The 19252-nt window shown below is 51.4% G+C and overlaps 11 protein-coding genes across 11 annotated transcripts; 6 read left to right on the top strand and 5 right to left on the bottom strand.

Annotated features, from left to right (window-relative positions):
* Positions 1-56: 56 nt before the first annotated feature.
* On the bottom strand, positions 57-1154 carry T069G_06588 (stage II sporulation protein E (SpoIIE) domain-containing protein; the record flags this gene model as incomplete). Its single annotated transcript, XM_056173798.1, has 1 exon — positions 57-1154. One exon carries the CDS (start codon positions 1152-1154, stop codon positions 57-59), a length of 1098 nt encoding a protein of 365 aa, XP_056027377.1.
* Positions 1155-2160: 1006 nt separating this feature from the next.
* Positions 2161-3078, top strand: T069G_06587 (2Fe-2S iron-sulfur cluster binding domain-containing protein; the record flags this gene model as incomplete). Its single annotated transcript, XM_056173797.1, has 2 exons — positions 2161-2664; positions 2752-3078. The coding sequence occupies 2 exons, from the start codon at positions 2161-2163 to the stop codon at positions 3076-3078; spliced, it is 831 nt and encodes a 276-aa protein (XP_056027376.1).
* A 591-nt stretch (positions 3079-3669) lies between these two features.
* Positions 3670-4367, top strand: T069G_06586 (uncharacterized protein; the record flags this gene model as incomplete). Its single annotated transcript, XM_056173796.1, has 2 exons — positions 3670-3809; positions 3878-4367. 2 exons carry the CDS (start codon positions 3670-3672, stop codon positions 4365-4367), a joined length of 630 nt encoding a protein of 209 aa, XP_056027375.1.
* Positions 4368-4614: 247 nt separating this feature from the next.
* Positions 4615-6059, bottom strand: T069G_06585 (BRO1-like domain-containing protein; the record flags this gene model as incomplete). Its single annotated transcript, XM_056173795.1, has 2 exons — positions 4615-4836; positions 4887-6059. The coding sequence occupies 2 exons, from the start codon at positions 6057-6059 to the stop codon at positions 4615-4617; spliced, it is 1395 nt and encodes a 464-aa protein (XP_056027374.1).
* A 323-nt stretch (positions 6060-6382) lies between these two features.
* T069G_06584 (ALG6, ALG8 glycosyltransferase family domain-containing protein) lies at positions 6383-8238 on the top strand (the record flags this gene model as incomplete). Its single annotated transcript, XM_056173794.1, has 2 exons — positions 6383-6611; positions 6701-8238. 2 exons carry the CDS (start codon positions 6383-6385, stop codon positions 8236-8238), a joined length of 1767 nt encoding a protein of 588 aa, XP_056027373.1.
* Positions 8239-8945: 707 nt separating this feature from the next.
* On the top strand, positions 8946-9880 carry T069G_06583 (uncharacterized protein; the record flags this gene model as incomplete). The annotated part of the gene is made up of 2 exons (XM_056173793.1): positions 8946-9093; positions 9147-9880. The coding sequence occupies 2 exons, from the start codon at positions 8946-8948 to the stop codon at positions 9878-9880; spliced, it is 882 nt and encodes a 293-aa protein (XP_056027372.1).
* Positions 9881-10868: 988 nt separating this feature from the next.
* T069G_06582 (60s acidic ribosomal protein domain-containing protein) lies at positions 10869-11274 on the bottom strand (the record flags this gene model as incomplete). Its single annotated transcript, XM_056173792.1, has 2 exons — positions 10869-11042; positions 11116-11274. The coding sequence occupies 2 exons, from the start codon at positions 11272-11274 to the stop codon at positions 10869-10871; spliced, it is 333 nt and encodes a 110-aa protein (XP_056027371.1).
* Positions 11275-12174: 900 nt separating this feature from the next.
* On the top strand, positions 12175-13303 carry T069G_06581 (SPT2 chromatin protein domain-containing protein; the record flags this gene model as incomplete). Its single annotated transcript, XM_056173791.1, has 2 exons — positions 12175-12180; positions 12260-13303. 2 exons carry the CDS (start codon positions 12175-12177, stop codon positions 13301-13303), a joined length of 1050 nt encoding a protein of 349 aa, XP_056027370.1.
* A 1342-nt stretch (positions 13304-14645) lies between these two features.
* Positions 14646-16610, bottom strand: T069G_06580 (nuclear fragile X mental retardation-interacting protein 1 (NUFIP1) domain-containing protein; the record flags this gene model as incomplete). The annotated part of the gene is made up of 3 exons (XM_056173790.1): positions 14646-14807; positions 14865-15516; positions 15583-16610. 3 exons carry the CDS (start codon positions 16608-16610, stop codon positions 14646-14648), a joined length of 1842 nt encoding a protein of 613 aa, XP_056027369.1.
* A 718-nt stretch (positions 16611-17328) lies between these two features.
* Positions 17329-18167, top strand: T069G_06579 (RNA polymerase III subunit rpc25 domain-containing protein; the record flags this gene model as incomplete). Its single annotated transcript, XM_056173789.1, has 5 exons — positions 17329-17340; positions 17417-17515; positions 17580-17676; positions 17737-17887; positions 17945-18167. The coding sequence occupies 5 exons, from the start codon at positions 17329-17331 to the stop codon at positions 18165-18167; spliced, it is 582 nt and encodes a 193-aa protein (XP_056027368.1).
* Positions 18168-18242: 75 nt separating this feature from the next.
* T069G_06578 (integral membrane protein DUF106 domain-containing protein) lies at positions 18243-19210 on the bottom strand (the record flags this gene model as incomplete). The annotated part of the gene is made up of 4 exons (XM_056173788.1): positions 18243-18418; positions 18484-18645; positions 18700-19094; positions 19164-19210. 4 exons carry the CDS (start codon positions 19208-19210, stop codon positions 18243-18245), a joined length of 780 nt encoding a protein of 259 aa, XP_056027367.1.
* Positions 19211-19252: the final 42 nt, after the last annotated feature.

Here is a 19252-nt window from a genome sequence, read left to right as displayed (position 1 = left end):
TATGCTTAGCCGCTGTCTAAAAATCTATTGCGCGGATTCGTGTCCTCCTCGTAAATCTAGAGCTTGCTCTTGATATCAGCCGCATCTTCCGAGACGACGGCAGTGACGACGCAAATGTCGTCGACTTTTCCTCCGTGCCACCCTTCCTGGGGATAGTACTTCTTGACTTCCTTGGCAAAGGGTCCGTCCCTTTTCGTGTTTATACTCGCTAGTTTGGCAGCAGTCACGATTTCTGTTGCCAACAAGCTCTGCAGTGTCACGGCTTTCTTCACGATCACGTCCTGGGAGTTGCTTTCGTGGGGAGAGGCTGTGAGATCATCTAGAGAATCGGCCACGGTGACTGCCTCGTTTGCCGCAATGTTCCACGCGCCCGTTTTGGCCATGACCCGGCTGGCGATCCGAAGAATATCCTGGTTGAAGAGATTGTCCAGCACGCCATCGGTAGCAAAGACGAGGATGTCGCCATGGCGCAGCTGATGGTGCGTTACGTCGGCATCTCGTGGCAAATCACTCAATTGTGCTCCCCCAAAAGCCGCCATCCTCGCGGCAACACTGGGAGGCACGACTGAAAGCTGGAACGGGGTGTTGAAGGCATGGGTTTGCGGTTCCGAGTAAGCATGCACTGCGTTCAGGCGCAATTGCAGGAAACCCGAATCGCCCAGGTTAGCCACGTCCAGGACACCTCCGGGTCTGGCGATGGCAACACAAGCCGTGCTGCCGCCTGCAGGCACATTTGCGTCCTTGCAAACCGCGTCGTATCCCATCTGCATGAGCCTCCTCGCTGTGAGGGGTTTATCGCTTGTCGAGGGGTATTCATATGCTGCAGCTGCCATATAGTCGCAGAATCCGTGTGAGAAATCCGCAGGGTCGACGCCGGAATCTACCCAACCGCCTACTCCATCTGCAACACCAAAGGCCACAGAGCCAGACTCGTTTACTCTGCTCACGAAGAATGCATCGTGGCCGGATTCGGGTCGCGAAGACTTTCGGCGGTGTCGAGGCGGCTGGATTCGATTGTATGGGTTGAAGTGGAACACGTGCGTGGAAGGGTCGTATGGACGGTCCTTGGCGATGAAAGACGCGGCAATGTGGTAGGAGAATTTCGGAGAGGAAGAAGAGGGCAAGTCGGAATACGAGCGCAGAGGCTGCGACATGTGTCTGGAGGTTAATAACTGCGACGCCTGGCGAGTCCTGGATGTGCAACTGGAGGCTATTCAGACGGTTAGCAGGACAAGGAGCTGCTGGGGATGCAAGCCGCGTCTTTCAGAGCCACCAACCATTAAGTAGCGTTCGCAGTGATGGCGAGGCAGACAATCTGCCAGGGAGAAACATGGCCGTCTAGAATATCTTTGCTGCGATGAATTGTCGCAAAGGGGAAAAAAGCATTGAAGGGCGATTCAGTCCTTGCGGGGCGCGCAATCGCCAATCAGTGCAATACTTTAGACAAGCAGCTTCTTCGCCATTCTACAGCCAGAAATGCGGCTTCGTCAAGGGCAAGCGGCCGCGGCAAGAGGAATCCGCCGGCGCCGAAGGAGAAAATTGGAAAAAATTAATTGGAGAAATTGAGGCGAACTTTGGTTTGGAGATGACAGGACAAACAAAGAGAGATTCAACCGGGATTATTATTCCATACCAATTAAACCCCACCAAAATCCCCAAAATCTTTCCCCCACGGCTTTGGGTCTGTTTGCGCGCTAAGGCACGTAATGATTAGCTAATGTCCCCGGCACGTGCAAGGGTCTGCAGCTGCTTGGCCCGGACTTTAGCCGGCTGTCACGAGCTGCCGCCTGGCAATCCCGACTTTCTCCTGCTTAGCCGAATTGTCAATGAAACGGCTGTGATTGGCCGGCTTGTGGCCTATTCTCGAGGTCTCATAGCCGAGGAAGAGCCACTTCCATCTTCCCAGCTTCTTCCATGACGACGAGACCAAACGCCGCCACCGAGAGTCTTTAGCAATTGAGCGGCTGCCAGGAGGAACCAAAGGGTACGATTGCCTTGGCTCAAATCAATCAACTGCTTCAAATCCGATCCCTTGCCTGTGAACCACTGCAGACCAGCTTCAAGACGCGGGGCTGAGCCGGATCCGAAAAAAGCTATCCCGAACCGACGAAAAAGCATCGACACTCGGAACACGAGACAACAGCAACAGCAACTGTAACCATGGCCGCTCTCCGCTCCTCGACGCGAGTCCTCAGCTCCTCTACCAGGGCAGCTTTCCGCCCCAGCGCCGTCTTCTCGCGGTCCATGGCGTCGGTCAGCGAGACCACTGAGCAGCAGCCCAAGATCAAGTCGTTCCAGATCTACCGATGGAATCCCGATACCCCGACCGAGAAGCCCAAGCTTCAGACTTACTCCATTGACCTCAACAAGACGGGCCCCATGATCCTGGACGCCCTGATCAAGATCAAGAACGAGCAGGACCCGTCCCTGACCTTCCGAAGGAGTTGCCGAGAGGGCATCTGCGGCAGCTGTGCCATGAACATCAACGGCCAGAACACCCTGGCCTGCTTGTGCCGAATCCCCGCCGAGTCCTCGTCCGACGTCAAGATCTACCCCCTGCCGCACACCTACGTCGTCAAGGACCTGGTACCTGATTTGACGCACTTTTACAAGCAATACAAGTCCATTCAGCCCTACCTGCAGCGCGACACCCCTGCTGAAGATGTACGCCACTACCCCGACCTGACCTGACATGACATGACATGAAATTGCATACAACTCGAGCAAGATTTGCTAACTGACAGAAAATAGGGCAAGGAGTACCGCCAGAGCAAGGCGGACCGAAAGAAGCTGGACGGTCTCTACGAGTGCATTCTGTGCGCCTGCTGCTCAACCTCGTGCCCCTCTTACTGGTGGAATTCCGAAGAGTACCTCGGCCCCGCCATCCTGCTGCAGTCCTACCGATGGCTGATTGACTCCCGAGACGAGCGCACGGAGGCCCGCAAGTCCAAGCTCGAGAACTCCATGAGCCTGTACCGTTGCCACACCATTCTCAACTGCACACGCGCCTGCCCCAAGGGCCTGAACCCCGGCAAGGCCATTGCCGAGATCAAGAAGCAGATGTCTCTTGGATCTTAAGGAGCAGAGTTGGAATGTCATTGGGGGGGGGGGAGAAGTGGGAGGGAAACTAAAATTGGGCGGATATCTTGAGGAGTTTATTGCCGCTGTGTATGTATTAATCACCGATGAAACTACCTAGTACTATTCATCGATGTTCGACTAGGGAGAAGAGTAAAAATATCTTTTTTTCACATGACCAGTTCATTTCATTGTACTTTCGCAACATTTTCCTATGTTTAGCATCATGTCTTTCGGTGAGGGGCTGGTGGTGAAATGTCACGAATCCCATACATTCCTCGGTCAGTCTGGACTGACAACACCAACATACCTCTCAATCACTCGCCACCATCCCAACCACCCTCTCCCTTCGCAAAGTCGGTCCGTCCCATTTCGCCACAGGATTTACTTTTCGCACAAAAGCTGTCTTCATCCCGCCTATGGGTACAGGATTCGCGGCAGACACCACTTTACACGGTTCGTTGTATGAAGAGGAGATATCTTGCAGATTATTATTTTTTTTGAACACAAGAGTTTTAGCTACCTGTTTTTACCCTTTTGACGTATTATTTCTTATTAGTTTTGTTTATTTCTCAAGAGATTCTGCCCATCATGGCTGTAAGACGAATGGTGTTTGCCGTGGCTCTTGCTGGTCTTGCCATGGCCAAGCCAATCAAGATCAAGCCAACGCCCACATTCTGTGGAATCATCTGCATCAGCGCGATTAGCGATTGCGGCATACCATATGGAGGGTATTGTTCCCCTTTCTTCTTCATTGTTATCACTTCGTTTGTTGTGCTAACGTGAGAGACTGTGATAGTTGCTACGATCCTTGTGTCGACCCAGCTCCTACGCCTCTTCCTTGTGACGTGGAGACAGTTCCAGAGAGTCCAGTCGTTGTGAGCCCAGTGCCAGCGACACCAACTAGCGAAAACCCGTTTTCAGTGACTCCAGGCTCGGAGAATTCGACTTCAGTCACTCCAGCCTCATCAGGCACTCCAGCCTCACCGACTCCGGTCATCGTGGTGAGCCCAGTCCCAGCGACGACAACCGGTGAGAACCCGAGTTCAGTCACTCCAGCCGAGGAAACTCCAGAAGACGAAGAAACTCCAGAAGATGAGGAAACTACAGCAGACGAGGAAACTCCAGACTCAGAGTCACCAATAGCAGAGGATCCAATTCCAGCAGGGCCGGCGGAGGGGGCAGAAGAGACAGACTTGGCAGACGTGCAAATGGAAATAGGCTCGACGCCAGAAAACCCACTTCCCTGGATTCCCGACGAAAACGAAGATTCATGGTGGTGGAACTGATGGAGTTATAAAATTGTTGAGCCGGTAGATTCTTCTACAGCCTCTCATTGGCACAAGGTGGGAGGAGATGCGGTTTGGAACTGGCTTGAACACACGTTCTCTTAGATACCTACAGTAAAAAAGAAAAAGAACAAATATACGCAGTTGAACACCTATTGACGATTACCGGGGCCTATTTTTGTGATATACAATGCTCCATGAAACCCATATGCTAATGCCCATAAATACATGTACCCAATATCTCCCTTTAATAATATGAGCTCCTTGTCGTAGAACCTTCGACTAGAGTTTCGTCATCAGAACTAAACTCTCCTCCAACATTTTCGCCCTGTTCAGGGGGCGCTCGCATGGCTTCCAGCACATCTCGATCTAAAGTAGGGACCTGATAGGGTTTGATGGTGTGAATCTCACGGCCCGAGGGCATCTTGTTTATTAAAGCATTTATGGGCGGAATTGGCCGTGTGTTCATCTACATCACTAATTAGCTGGGTAAAGGTGTAAAGGCATCACAATGCTTACCGTATCATTAATCTTGCTCCATTTTGCGTCGAGCAGCTCGAGGATTCTTGTCTCTTCCAGTTTGCCGGCATCGGCCCCCCAGGTAGTTTCTTTGTCGACTCGACGATCTTCTCTCTTCTCATGAAATCCTTTCATCGTACGGCTCAAGCTCAGACCTTTCTTTGCATCCTTGACCTCGATGCCGAGTTCGTGTAAACCAGCACGTGCCCAAGCAATCCCCTCTGCCGTCTCACCACCCAGCTCGGCATCGATTCCAAAGAATCGGCAAGCTTTTGCTCGGCTAGTTCGCCGTAAGTCTTCCAAGTATCGCAGGAATCCAGAGCTAACGCCACTTGGTCCTGCCCTGGCTGACTGGCATAGCGCCGAGGCTTTGGCAGCATGCTCAGATGCGGCGAGACATAGGCGAGCGTAGAGATGGGCTCGAACTTTGGGGATATCGGGGGCCTTGAACATCCACTCTTTGTCATTTTTATTCCTGTCCTGTGCCACGGCTGTTGGGTAAGGGTCGTCTTTTAACACAGCCAAGAGCGTTGCCTCGGCGTGGCAGAGAGAAGCGAGAGCACGGAGGATGGCAGGTGAAACGTCGACACAAGGCGGGTTGCCAATTACCTGCTCACTTCTTGTGGCGGCATAGTCGTATATGGAAGCGGCCTCTAGCAAGTATTTCGTGGCCGTTGTCATGATGGTTGTCCGCTCTTGTGTCCCCTGGAAATCCTGAGTGGTGGAATAGAGAGGCTGCAGCGCGGCCCGTGCCATGAGGACATGAGAGAAGCCCAAAGTGGACAGCGTAAAATAAATCTCATATTCCAATGAATTAATATTCACCCGGGGACGTTCACGCCCAGGCACGAGGTCGCCAGAAAGCGTTGGTCTCCATGAGATGGAGGGAGTCGACTCCAACACTGTGTTGACCGTCTCATTGCTAACAGGTTGATTACTTAAGCCGGCGTCAATGGCGATGAGATATGGGAGATAACTCTCTAAACTGGAGATGACAGTGCTCAGATTTGCAGTTTGAGACGAGGGAGGAAGTCTCTTGTGCTTCTTGAGCGCGTCTCTGACAACCCCGCGATAAGTGCTCGCGCTGAGGGGCAGCGATGGGTGAGAGTCACAGCTAACGGACGAGGAGAAGGAAAAGGCCGAGGTGGTCGGTAGGACGAATGGAAATGGCATTATCAGGGACGAGACTGTTCTGTTGCGGGCACTGGTATTCGCGTTCAATGTCTTTTGCGAGCTGGAATTGGGAGAAGGTTGCAGAAAAGAGACATTGATTGCCCCAGCGCCTTGGCATTTACACCAAGCATCACCATACAGTGCATTTAGTGACATTTTTCACACTGTAGTTGATATGATATGATATTGGAGCTCCACTGAAATTCCCCAATCTGGAGATGCTGCCAAAAGCTCCAAGTGTCACTTCAACTCGACCTTCAATTTCACCTTTTGCAACTCGCATCACCCGCCAAAATTCTCCTCCTCATGCGGTGACCACAAAAATGCCCGCCCCAAGTCCTTCGCCGCACAAGCCCCGGCGCAAAGCCAACAAGCCCGAAAATGACGCCGACAAGCCGCGCAAGTTCGAAGCCCTCGTGCGCACTCCAGCCTTTCCCTTGGCCGCCTTCATGTGGCCGGCGCGCACGTCGCTGTCGCAATGGGAAGTGCTGCCGCTGGTCCTGATGGTTGTTGGGCTGTTTCGATGGGCGGCTGGGCTTTGGGGGTACTCTGGTGAGAGCCAATTGGACTTGTTGCGTTTGGTGTTTTGTTGTTTGGGTGATCTGGGACTGACGACAGACGATGCTGCGTCGCGATTACAGGATTCCAACGACCGCCCCTGTTTGGCGACTACGAAGCTCAGCGCCACTGGATGGAAATCACCGCGAATCTTCCAATCTCTCAGTGGTACTTTCACGACCTGGAGTGGTGGGGGCTGGACTATCCGCCTCTCACGGCATATCATAGCTGGGTGCTGGGCAAGATTGGCTCCCTCATCAATCCGGAGTGGTTCGCCCTCATGTCGTCGCGCGGCTCCCATGACCCAATGCTCAAGATTTTCATGAGAGCAACAGTCATTGCGTCCGAATATCTGATTTTTGTCCCCGCCGCTACAGTCTTCGTGCGACGGTTCAGCAGACTCAATGGTGTGAATACTTGGACGAGCAACCTGGCCCTTGTGGCCATTCTCATGCAGCCTTCGGTGATTCTCATCGACCATGTGCATTTTCAGTACAACACTGTCATGCTCGGGTTTGTCGTAGCCAGCATGTCGAGTATGCTCGCTGAGCGATACAAGTGGGCGGCCGTCTTCTTTGTTGCCGCCCTGGGATTCAAGCAAATGGCTCTCTACTATGCCTTTAGCGTCTTCTCCTACCTACTCGGAAGATGCATCACCACGGGCATCAATCCTAGCAGGTTGTTTGGCATTGCATTGGTTACCGCTGTCTCTTTCGGTGTTCTTGTTCTGCCTCTGGCACTCGGCGTGCTCTACGACAAGCACCGTGGGATTGACGCAAGGCCCGAGCTCAATGGAGCTACGGCACCGCTCCCCATTTTCTCCTTCATCACCAATTACATTGACCCCCAGAACTTTTACTATCCCATTGTTGAGCAGCTTGTGCAAATGGTCCATCGAGTATTCCCCTTTTCTCGCGGTCTCTTTGAAGACAAGGTCGCAAACTTCTGGTGTGCGCTCAACACTGTTATCAAGTTGCGCAACTACCCCGTCGAGCTTCTCCAGAAGGCTGCTCTGGGGGCAACTCTTCTGTCCATCATCCCTCCTAACCTCATCCTATTCTTACGCCCACGCAAGTCAGCGCTTCCGGTTGCCTTTGCGGCCACTGCATGGGGCTTTTTCCTCTTCAGCTGGCAGGTCCACGAGAAGAGCGTCCTTCTTCCGCTGATGCCTATGACGTTGCTCCTGGCCGGTAAACAAGGTATGAGCGGCGAGGTCCGTGCTTGGGTAGGCTTTGCCAACATCCTAGGCGCTTGGACAATGTTTCCTTTGTTGCATCGGGTCGATCTCAGAGTGCCGTATGCAGCCCTCACCCTGCTTTGGGCGTATCTCCTGGGCCTGCCCCCAGCCTCCTGGAACGCGCCTTTCCAAGAAGGACAGTCCAAGCTTGTTCAATGGGGCACGGCTCTGCTACAAAGCACCTTCTATGTAACCATGGCGGCGTGGCACGTTGTCGAGGCCTTTGTCGTGCCGCCACCCGGCAAACCTGATTTGTGGGTTGTTGCCAACGTCGGTGTAGGTGCGGCTGGCTTCTCCATCTGTTATCTGTGGTGCCTCTGGAGGCTTTTGCGAGAGACGGAATTCTTGGCAAGCACTCCCAAGACTAAAGCGAAGACGCAGTAGAAGATGGTTATAGGCGTGTGCCGTGATAAGTAGGGATGAAACAAACCGACCCCCTCATAAGCTCTACACGTTCCGTCGACTTCAGATGACGTTGGTCTAGAGCAGCTGCCTAGTGAGAGATGCGGTGTGCATAAAGGAAGTTCGCCACTAGAAATAGAATATGCATCTTGGGCTTTATGCTCTGTTCAACTCCGGCAACACACAGGCAGCAGCGGTTAGGTATTGGTGGAAGCAACAGACTCCATTAGAAGAGAGGGGCCAAAGATCAAAGATTTGGTCGATGAAAGCCTCAGCACCCTGAATAGATCCTCCATAGACGATTCGATCATCATCAAATACAACAGCCAGATATTCGTGCCATTCTATTTACAGAGTCCCCTACAAACTAACAACACCCCTCTCACGTCCAAATGCGGCTCTTTCTCTCTCACCTCACAGCCTTCTTGTCAAGTTTACGCAAGGCCGTATACTGGCCTCTGCATTCCGTGTCACCAAGTGCCGTTCCCTTTGATACGTTGTCAAATGTGGCTAGATCCGGCAGTGCAATGAGTGTTTGTCTTTCAGATCTGATATTAGACAAAGCTACAAGACTTCTGCGCTCCCATCTTATGCTTTTATCCTTTCTACCAGTTATGCGTTGCGGTACATTTATGAACAACATCATGCGGTGATTTTTGATGAGAAGAGAAAGTCATCTCTGTGTTATGATGTGGTGTCTTCGCAGGTTGCTATTTGTTGCGACGGTGTTCAGCGGAAGGGCCTTCGGCAGAGCGACGGTGATAGTATCGGAGACTCCTGACCCTATCTACTTGACGACAACTATAATGGTATACGATGGAACGGTGACACCTACTGGTATGTGCTCATAATGGAGAGATTTGAGCGAGTGTAATAACTTAAATTTACAGATTCTGTCGGGACATCAACATCATTTTCGGATATACCATCTGTTTCTCCCACGCCGTCGTCTCACCATGCTCTGTTTCCTCCTCATCCTGCTGCCTATGCCCCTCTACCGGGATTCATACCTAAGCTGAAGCCGGCAAACGAGGAGTTCTCTTCGGCTCCACGGCTTACAACGTTCATAACTCATACTATACCGCGAGAAACAACTACGGATTCGTCTTCATCTCTGACAGTCACGGCAACTTCTACGTCTTCAGCAGCTCCGGCTCTTGAACAATCAGATACCTCCTCACCACCTTCTTCCAGAGATCTGACAAAGGGCGAAATCGTAGGTCTCTCCATCGGAGTTACCGTCGTTGTCATCGTCGTCGTGTTATACACTATGTCGATTGAAGAATGTGTGGAAGATGCTCCCTGTTGCTCTCCTCGCTACCATCCCTGCTGGAACTTATGCTGCTGCCTGATGTTGGTGCCTCGTGCCGCTTGCAGGGGGTTGACATGTCAATCTCGAAAGAAACAAGCTGAGCCGCTGGAAAGCCTGAGGGTCGATGTCGAGGGAGAGACGACACTGGAAAGCCCGAGGGACGATGTCCAGACAGAGACAACACCGGTTGAACTTGATGCCACAAACGAAGTTATAGGGGAGCTTTCGGCGCCGGAGACTACGCCGTATCATTCTCATCCTCCTCTGACGGTGCCTGTTGTGGATGGGAGCGGTACGCTATCACATCAGTAAGTTTTTATTCCCACATTTGCAAGGAGTTGATTTCTTTTTGTAGCTGTAACTGATATATATGTAAAGCAGCCCTCCATCTACATCTCGACATCCTGTCGAATTACCTACGTCTATTGACGAGGGCGCTTCGGCTTTACCACCGCCATATGAGGAACTGGAGATAATAGAAGCAAATGGGAGAGCCCCCGTATTTTCGTGGGCAGCGCCTGAGTCTGCGTATCGACCAGAAAAACGAGACTCATGAATGAAGCTTGAAAGGTATGAAGTCATGATTAATGTTAATTCGTTTATTGTTGGTAAATCGGACATGCTTATGATATGGATTCGGGAGCGAGTTTATTCTCTGGGCAACACTGATACTTTGTTGGAATTACAGCCTAGTATGCTTTATTTGAACCACATTTAGCCAATATATTTACCCATTGCTTTATATATTACAATTATTTGCTCCTGTTGAATCGCTATTTGTAAAAAAGCATTGGCATTTTTATCCCCTGCCAGCATTGCGCCGTTGAATGTTCTACTGCTGTTGTCCCCTTTGGTGACCCCCTTGGTACAGGGTAGTCGATCTCATACGTCTTAAACGGAGTGCATTGGCTAGAATCAAAATACTAAGATGAATTACAAGATTGTGAACCAGCTATTTTTTAGGTACTGATATCTATTCTCTCTGGCTTCGTAGTAATTGGCGAAATTCACGTGGAGAGCAAAAGCAATGGCATTGCCCCATCTTCTCAGCTACGACCCAGTCACGTCGACACCAACATCACACAATTCAAAATGGGAGAAACAAGTATTCGAAAAACGGCAAGTCGTCAATTTCATGATTGGACTTTCTATGTCAGCTGATTAAGGCCGCCATGCCAGCCATGAGCAGTCAATCCTCCCACGACACCAGAGCCATGCTAGATTAACCGCACAACATGCTCGTAACTTTTCCGAAATTCGTAGAGGGTCGTAACTTTGCAGATCTTTAGAAATAGATCGCTTAGTCGAAGAGACCGAAGCCCATATCCTCGTCGGACTCCTCCTTCTCCTCCTCCTTCTCCTCGGCCTTCTCCTCAGCGGCGGCAGCACCACCGGCGGCGGCGCCACCAGCGGCAGCAGCACCAGCACCGCCAGAGGGAACGGAAGCGAGCTTCTCAGAGCCAGCGGCGATCAGCTAGAAAAGAGAGAGAATGTTAGTTGCACTGCTTGGGAAGAAAAAGTTTTCACTCTGGAGATGGTGCCCATACCTCGTTGACGTCCTTGCCAGAGAGCTCAGAGATGAGCTTCTCGAGACGCTCATCCTCGGCCTCAATGCCGACGGAGCTGAGGACGGACTTGATGTCCTCAGCAGAGGGGGAGGCGTTGCCGCCGAGGTTGAGCAGGAGGTAAGCTGCGAGGTGCTTCATTTTGAAAGTTCTGCAAAAGGAAGAATTTGTTAGGAATCTTGATCTGTATGTTTTCCACACGGCGGGATGCAGCAGGTCGATGAAAGAGACGGCAATGTCTGATTTCGAGTCGATCGAATTGCTGCAGCTGCCACAGAGGAATAGAGATAGAAGCACTCACTTTTAGGAGGTTCAAGAGGAACACGAGAAATCAATCACTTTAACCGCAAGTTGGGCGGAGACTGAGACCTTCGAGTTCTGGTGGTTTGATGGCTAGTTGTCGGAACAAAAGTAGAAAAAAAGTTCCCGCTCTAGAAGTTGCAGGGCATTTTACATCTGTGGGCGCTAAAATTCACAGCTAGGCGAAAGGGCGATCCGCTTTAGGGCGTGGAGTTCAGCCCCAATTCCTTATCACGATTCTTATCATAATCCTTATCGCACCGCCACAGATGCGTCACGTGCATCTCGACTTCGTCCCCGGCAGTGTGGCGCCAATTATTTTACATCCGTAGCTCTACCGGCAAAAGGTGCGTTGGCCAGCCTCTCACCTTACGCTTTTTCTCTGGACGTGCCATGCCAACTTGCTGAAAGAAAAAACATCATCTCTATCTCTCTTGTCTCTGCTGATAGGAGCTTTGCATATCTTATCCATCTCTCTCACACCTTTTCTCCCAGAATCTGCCTCCGATCCTCTCGAAGCGCGCGCACGACCGTTCGATAAGCACCCTTTCAAGGGCCTTTTGTTTCTTTGCGTGAGGGGAGCGTGCTTCGGCGCCGATTCGCTTCCTCTTTCGCTAGATGAGCGGAGGAGCAACTTCATCCATGAAGCACGGCGTGTAATCATCTCAAGAGGGCTACGTGAAAGATTTCGCTAGAATATTCACGATTTCGAAGCGAAGTACAGGTCTCACGACAGACACGATGCCGGTAAGTCGCCGCTTCCCCCCATTCTTTCCCCAGCCAAGCTTGGGCATCAGCAGCCGTGGTAGCTAATGCAGATTACCAGATTGGGGATCTTCTAGCCCAAATCAGCGGTGGAAAGTCCTCGGACAGCCCTGCGCCCGCTATTCAGCGAATTCCTAGCGTTTCTATCAAACGCAAAGCAGATGATGATCTTCCCAGGAATGACTCCAAGACACCGCGTCTCTTCGCAGAGCCGGCAAAGGTGCCCCAGCGGCCCCTGACCGCCACTTTACCGAGACCGACTCCGATCCCTTCGAAGACGGTGAATATTGCTAGTCGACCAGCGAAGCCAGTTGTTGCTAGCAAACCACCCCCACCCCCAGTCGACTCGGGCAAGCCCAAAGCTCCCCCGAAGAAGGGCTCCTATGCCGAAATCCTTGCCCGAGCCCAACGGGCACAGGCCGTGATGGGCCAAGTCGGCAAAATTCAACACAAGAAGGTTGAGAAAGGAGCCATCAAGAGGGAAAAAGAGAGGGGCGATGTGAAGGGTGCACCGTCGGGCGCTCAGGGCAAGAGGCAACCTGCTGGCTACAAAGGATCGTCAAAGCCGGCACAACGCAATGGTACCAACGGGAATGCTTCATCAAAAGCTGACCGGAACGGTGCGGCGTCCCGACCCACAGCCAAGGGCATGACATCTTCAAGAAAAGCGCCCGAGGAGCCGGAAAAGAAGGTGAAAAAAGCTGCAGTGGCAACCACCGGTTATACCGGAACCGCCCGACCTAAACCGGGCGCTGTGTCAAAGAAAGGCGGCAGCGCTCCACGTGGGGGTGCCCTGCTCAATGCCCCTCCTCCCAGACCCGGCACATCCAGGCGATCACGGTACGAAGATGACTACGACGAGGACATGGACGACTTCATCGATTATGATGACGAGGAAGACGACGGTCAACGCTATGGTTATGCATCTGACGCTTCATCCGACATGGAAGCTGGCATGGACGACATTGATGACGAAGAACGAATGGCAGAGCAGATTGCTCGCCGCGAAGATTTGCAGGAGGAACGACTTGAGAAATCGCTAAAGATGGCAAAGGAAGAGAGGAAGCGTAAAGCACTCGAATCCTTGCGGGCTAATCGACGCTAAAGGAAGGGAACGTGAAAGTTTCACCCCTTTAGCTGTGCCATGCCTTTGGAAGACGCTCAGATCGATTTCTCTCTCTTCTTCTTACGACTCTTCACTCTTCTGGACATTGGGTAATTCAGGTAATTCTTGAAAACGGATCGCTTCATTGCGAGACTTGGGGACGTGGATTAGTAGGGGGTTGAGTTTGGCAGCATGGAGGAAGAAAGAAAGGAAGCATGAGGAAAGAAAGTGAGCGTTGCAGCAGAAGTGGTTACCCGTGTGTCTACCGTTTCAGGTCATTAGCGACGGAGTTTTTATTTTCAAAAGTCTGCGCTACTCTCCCCCAGACTTGTGGCTTTCCCAGTCCGTTTTTTTTTTTTTTTTTTTTTTGCTTTTGCTTTTGCTTTTGTTCATATTTGCTTTTTTCTTCGCCTCATTTTTTTTTTGTTCTTTCGCTTTGGTTTGTTTTTTCAAGTCAGCGGTGTTTAAAGGGTTGGAATTTGCATTGTATGGCGTAGATATAGGAAACTGACTCCCCAAGTGTCCTGGTTCGGACAATGTGTGAGGATAGCTTAGTTCTTTTTTTGACAGGGAAAGTCAACGCAGTTTATAATTGTCAAATGATGCTTTGATATATACCAATCCAAGCAGAACAAAACAAGTCTTATTGACTACCGTAACCTAGTATGAAGCCTATGTAACAAATTCCCATTCGCCAACTACATCCGAGAAACAATAAAAAAGAGAAAGTATATAACACCGCAATTCTAATAAAGTCGTCTTTTTTTCTTTGTTCCACCTAGGTATGCAGTAATAGTATCAACCAACTTGTCCCTTGTACGGTTACGTTTTTTTTTCGACCAAGTCAATCTGGATCCTATAAACAGTCAATTGTAAGAAACATCATTAGTCGTGAAGGCAGATGGCTTCTTGCCCCTCGCCACCCTCACAAGATACACGATGTGTCAGGCATTATGTGAGCGCGGTTGGCAAAGAAGGCACCAGCCCACGGAAAGCATGAACAGGTGATGATAATGGTGTGCATCGATATCCAAGCCGAAGGGAAGCATTGTCTCCTGAGCATCAAGCCTGTGGCGACGCCTGCCATTCTAACAGCCATTGACGCCCCCCTTTGTTACACTTGCAAAAAGAAGAAGAAATAGTGAAGATAACGCCGTCCAATGATTTTTTTTTTCTCGAGCAAGCATGTATGTTCTGAAACAACAAGATAGAATAGAAGAGTGCGACCACGGGTTTTGTAGTTGCGAGGTTTCAAGTGTCCAAGTAAACACTGACGGGTTTCAACAGTTTGAGAAAAGAGAGAGTATATATATGAGTGTGTATGCAGACCCAAACAATGGGATCAAGGAAGATCGTCGCTCTGTGATTGCTTGCCACTTGAGCTGCCATACGGCTTGAGGAGCCAACCTTGATAGTGCCGGACCCCCTGACCGCTGATACTATTGGCGGTGGGTATGATGGAGGGAGGCGGGTTGCTTCTGCGAGGCGGTTCCCTCTTGGCAGGCTGCGGAGGGATAGCAGGAAGGGAAGACGTAGAAGGTGGCAGTGTAGAAGCAGAAACAGAAGCAGGCGCAGACGTTGAAGCAGGTGTGGATGTAGAAGCTGGTGTGGGAGTGGATGCGAGCGTGCGCTTTTCTTCGCCGCTGGCCTGGCTCGCCGCTGATGCGCCAGCAGTGTTCATGAGGCCCTTTTCGCGAAGATACTGAATAGACTGGAGGATGGCCAAGTCTTCTTGCTCTTTGTCGTTTAGAATCAACCGCTGCTGGATGGTCAAGCGGCCGTTATTGGCCTCGCGTTCTTTGATGGCCGCTTCCCTAGCTTGGGGATCATGAACGAAGCGGCACTTGCCCTTCTTCCCGCAAGTTCCACCGGTAGAGTAATATTTGCAGTGTCTGGTGATATCAGCCTTGTTGGCCGAGGGAGGAGGAGTAGGCACCGTTTTGGTACGGCTAGACATGACTTCTGGCTCATCATCTGAGGAGTCATCAGAGGGATCTCGCATCTCGTCACCCTCGTCACCCTGCTCTCGCTTTCTTTTGATGGAAAACTCGACTTTGCGCAGTTGCTTCCTCAGTCTATCAGCCTCCTTCTCCAGAGAGGCAGCCTTGTCCTCTTCTCTTTGCGCCAACTCGGCGGCCTTTTTGGCTTCGACACGCCCTCTGGTGGGAAACTTCTTCTTTCGCTCTGCAATGAACGCCGCAACATCGCTAATGCTGAACCAGGGAAGTTCGGTTAATAACGGTACGGGATAAAACAAAATCTGTCAGAGTGTTACTTACTTGAGGGCTTCTTGGCCAATGAGCTCAGTGAGTGTCTTTTCTTCTCCCTCGTCATCTTCCGTTTCAGAATCAACTCCAGGGGTCAAGCCCAGGGTGTTGGTCTTTCTCTTCTTCTTCTTGCCAGCCGAGGGAGATTCGGGCTTGTCGGGCTTTGCAGCACTGTCAACGCTGCTACTCGGTGGCTTTGGCGGGCGTGACTTTTCACCGGCTCCATGATGGTGATGTGAATGATGACCGCCTCGCCCCTTGTTGCTACCATCTCTATGCCCACCACGTCCTCGACGAGAGTACTGGTTATGTGAGGAATCCTGGTGGCGAGAGGTAGTAGGAGGTGGTGGAGGTGCTGCATAAGCATATTGCGGCGGAGGATAATGAGCAACCCGAGGATCAGGGGGGTACTGCTGAGGAAAACCGCTAATCATCGGAGGAGGTGCCGCATCATACTCATGGCCGTGACGGACAGGAGGTACTCCATGAGACGGCTTGTGGCCTCCACGATCGCCGTAGCCTCCACGGCCTCTGCTACCACCCCCGAATGCCTGGGGAGCTCCTTGACTGTTCCACTGGGGCTGATTCGGGGGAGGAGGGGGGGCTTGATAGGGGTAAGGTTGAGGGGCTGGATAAGCAGTCTGCTGGGGGTACTGAGACGGGGGATACGGTTGAGGAGCATAGTTTGGATGGTAATTCGACGCAGAGAGCGGGACAGGAGCGTGAGGGTGGGCATGATGTGTAGGAGCATGGCCATGCTCTGGAGCCCACTGCGGCTGAGGAGCTGGATAGCCATTCGCTGGAGGATGGGCGCTCCCATACGGCACTGCGTGTTGGGCAGGGTATGGCTGCCCAGTGTATTCATATCGCGGTTGCGAGCTATGATAGTCGCCACGGCCCCCGTGGTAGTGGCCACCCCGACGGCTGCCTGATCCGCCGCCGCGATTCTGGCCGTAGGGAGGCGAATTCGACTGTCCGTAGCTGGCACCGCCAGAAGTAGGGGGCGGAGGGGGAGGAGGTGCGTAGTTGTATGTCGACATTGTTCACAGAGTCATGTACACTGCCGGCAGGAGGTTTTTTTTGGAGGTTTTGTTTCAGCTTGGAGAAACTGGTCAACCAATTCGGCACAGTATCGGTGTTGCTATATGATGTTGTAGCAAAAGGGTCAACAGGAGACGGTGAGCGTCGGACTTCGAGACTTCTCGGCTTCGACAGAGAGCGTTGGGTGCGGGAGGAGGAATTCGACAACAACAACGAAAAAGTAAATCAAAACAAGAGACGGATGACGCGGGATCGCTGTCCTCGACGCAATGCCACTGCCAGATAATCGGGACGGCCAGCGTTGGGGCCTCAGATGCAGCGCAGGTGCTTCTGAGATGGAGGTTTAGACGGAAAGTTCCACGATGTCTGACCTTCTGGGAAAATGAAGTGCTGTTGGGCAGGGTCCACTAGGCTATTATAAGCAAGCGGTGAGACGGCGAGTGGTGTCAAGTCAAGGGGAGCTAGCCGGAACAGGCCTAGTGTCCTCCGGTTTAGCAATTGTTTCGCCGATTTTCTAACTTTTTACTGCCGGATGCTATTTGAGGTGATGTACAACTGCTTCAGCTGCTGGTGAGCTGCTACCTTATTCTTGGTGACTACAGAGATGCATGCTATGATATGACGGCATCTCATCCGTGATGGTTTCTTATTCTCATTCTCATCGACGCTCATGAACCACAACTGAAGAGGCGATTAACCCGTTGAAACATTGCCATCATGTTTATCCTTGTATGTCATGTCGCTGGTCCTCTCAATTCACTGCATCTCATTTCATGGACGCTGCTTCTAACCCGCCGAGTCACAGACCAAATTCTCCGATCTGGTGCAGATCTCACCCGAGGACTTCTCGAAGCACAGCATTGTAGCAATCGAGGACAACATTAATGCCAAATATGCAAACAAGGTTGGTCTACAGTACTCTTTCATCTAGTCCCGAACCTCAGCGATGACTAACCACTTCGGCGTAGGTCGTTCAAAAAATTGGATTGTGCATATCACTGTATGATGTTTTGTGGACGTCTGAAGGTCTGATAGGCCACGGCACAGGCCTTGTAAACGTCAATGGTAGGCAATCTTGCTCTTCTCTACGGCGATTCAGCATACTTACATGTTACATGGCGACAGTCGAGTTTCGCATGATAGTATTTAGACCTTTCAAGGGAGAGGTCATGCTCGGCAGGATACGCAGTTCAACGCCTTCTGGCATCCATCTGAGAACAGACTTCTTCGACGACATCTTTATCCCATACGAGGAGCTTCCGCAGGGGGCTGAATAGTGAGTCTACTAACAGATTCAAGCACCAAAGGCGAGGAGGGCTAACAGCGGGAATAGCAATCACAGCGAACAGATTTGGATATGGAACTTTGATGAAGAACGCCTGTTTTACGACAACCACGAAATGGTTCGTTTCCAGGTCATTGATGAAGAGTGGCACGATCAGACTCCAGCAGGTCCCACTCAAGCAGAAGACACACCAGCAAAGACGCCTTACAAGATCAAAGGCAGCATGGCTGCTGAAGGTCTTGGTGTGTGTCTATGGTGGGATGGTGCTTGATTGGATTGTTTAGAGGCGTTTGAAGAGCACAATGTATTAATGATTATATTTCGATACTGCCGGGTCTACAATATTTTACACCTTGATTCTCTCCAGCAGTCGCTCCTCGACGCCGTCCAGGACGGAATAATGCTCGATGACGGCCAAGTTTTCGGCCTCGGCCTTGAACATCTTGTGAGGATCCTGACCAGGGGCCATGGGGCCAACGGGCATCTGTTGTTGCTGCATTTGCTGAGCAATTTGGCTCGCAGCTGGTGACGTGTTAGGAGATATTCTATTATGCTTGATAGAGGATGTATGGTATTAGTATGCTTACCGTTGTCACTTCCAAGGAGGAACACATAGACAAATTGGAGACCGAAGATACACAAAAAGTACCAGCTGATGCTAGACATCCACCGCGGGTCCATGTCTTTGGTCAGGACACCGGCCTGGAGCATGCTCTTGAACTTGATAGTGATAGGGAATGGCAATTTCACTGGTTGCGGTCAGCACTGGCAAATGACAAGCAAGTAATACGATGGTGACATACTGATGGCATATCCGCTGAAGAATGCATTGATCCAGCTCATAATCAAGGTGTTGGGGATCATCATGGCCATGTTGTTTTTCATCATGCCCATCATGCCCTCCATGGCGTTGGGGTCCGACATGGGGTTGGCCGGAGGCTGGCCCTTTTGGTTCGGTGCCTTGAGGTAGGCGCCAGATTCGAATCCTTCAATCAGAAAATCACGTCGAGTCTCAAATGCCTTGCGCGACAGCACATGATAGTTTGTCCTTAGAGAGGCACCATGGGCGAGAGCACGCTGCTCACGGATGGCTTTGATGTCGGCCTTCTTCGGGGTCGTGGTCATGAGCACGGATGCGTAGTGGCGGAGAACACCAGTCAGGACCATGACAACGGTGATGGGAATCAGGATCCAGTAGCTATGCGTGAAAGCGACATGTTAGCTGTCTCGTCTTCTGCCCGCCGGAGCTATAATTGAGGACACGAACAAGAGCTGGGGATCCCTATGCAGGGTCTGAGCCGGTAATTGCGCCATGATAAAGGATCGTTGAGCTTTTCAGCCGCACTTGGAGCTAAT

This window comes from Trichoderma breve, chromosome 4, assembly GCF_028502605.1.
Source record: "Trichoderma breve strain T069 chromosome 4, whole genome shotgun sequence".
Taxonomy (NCBI): Eukaryota; Fungi; Ascomycota; class Sordariomycetes; order Hypocreales; family Hypocreaceae; genus Trichoderma; species Trichoderma breve.
The sequence above is the reverse complement of the archived record's forward strand: the minus strand, read 5'-3'. Positions and strand labels throughout refer to the sequence as shown.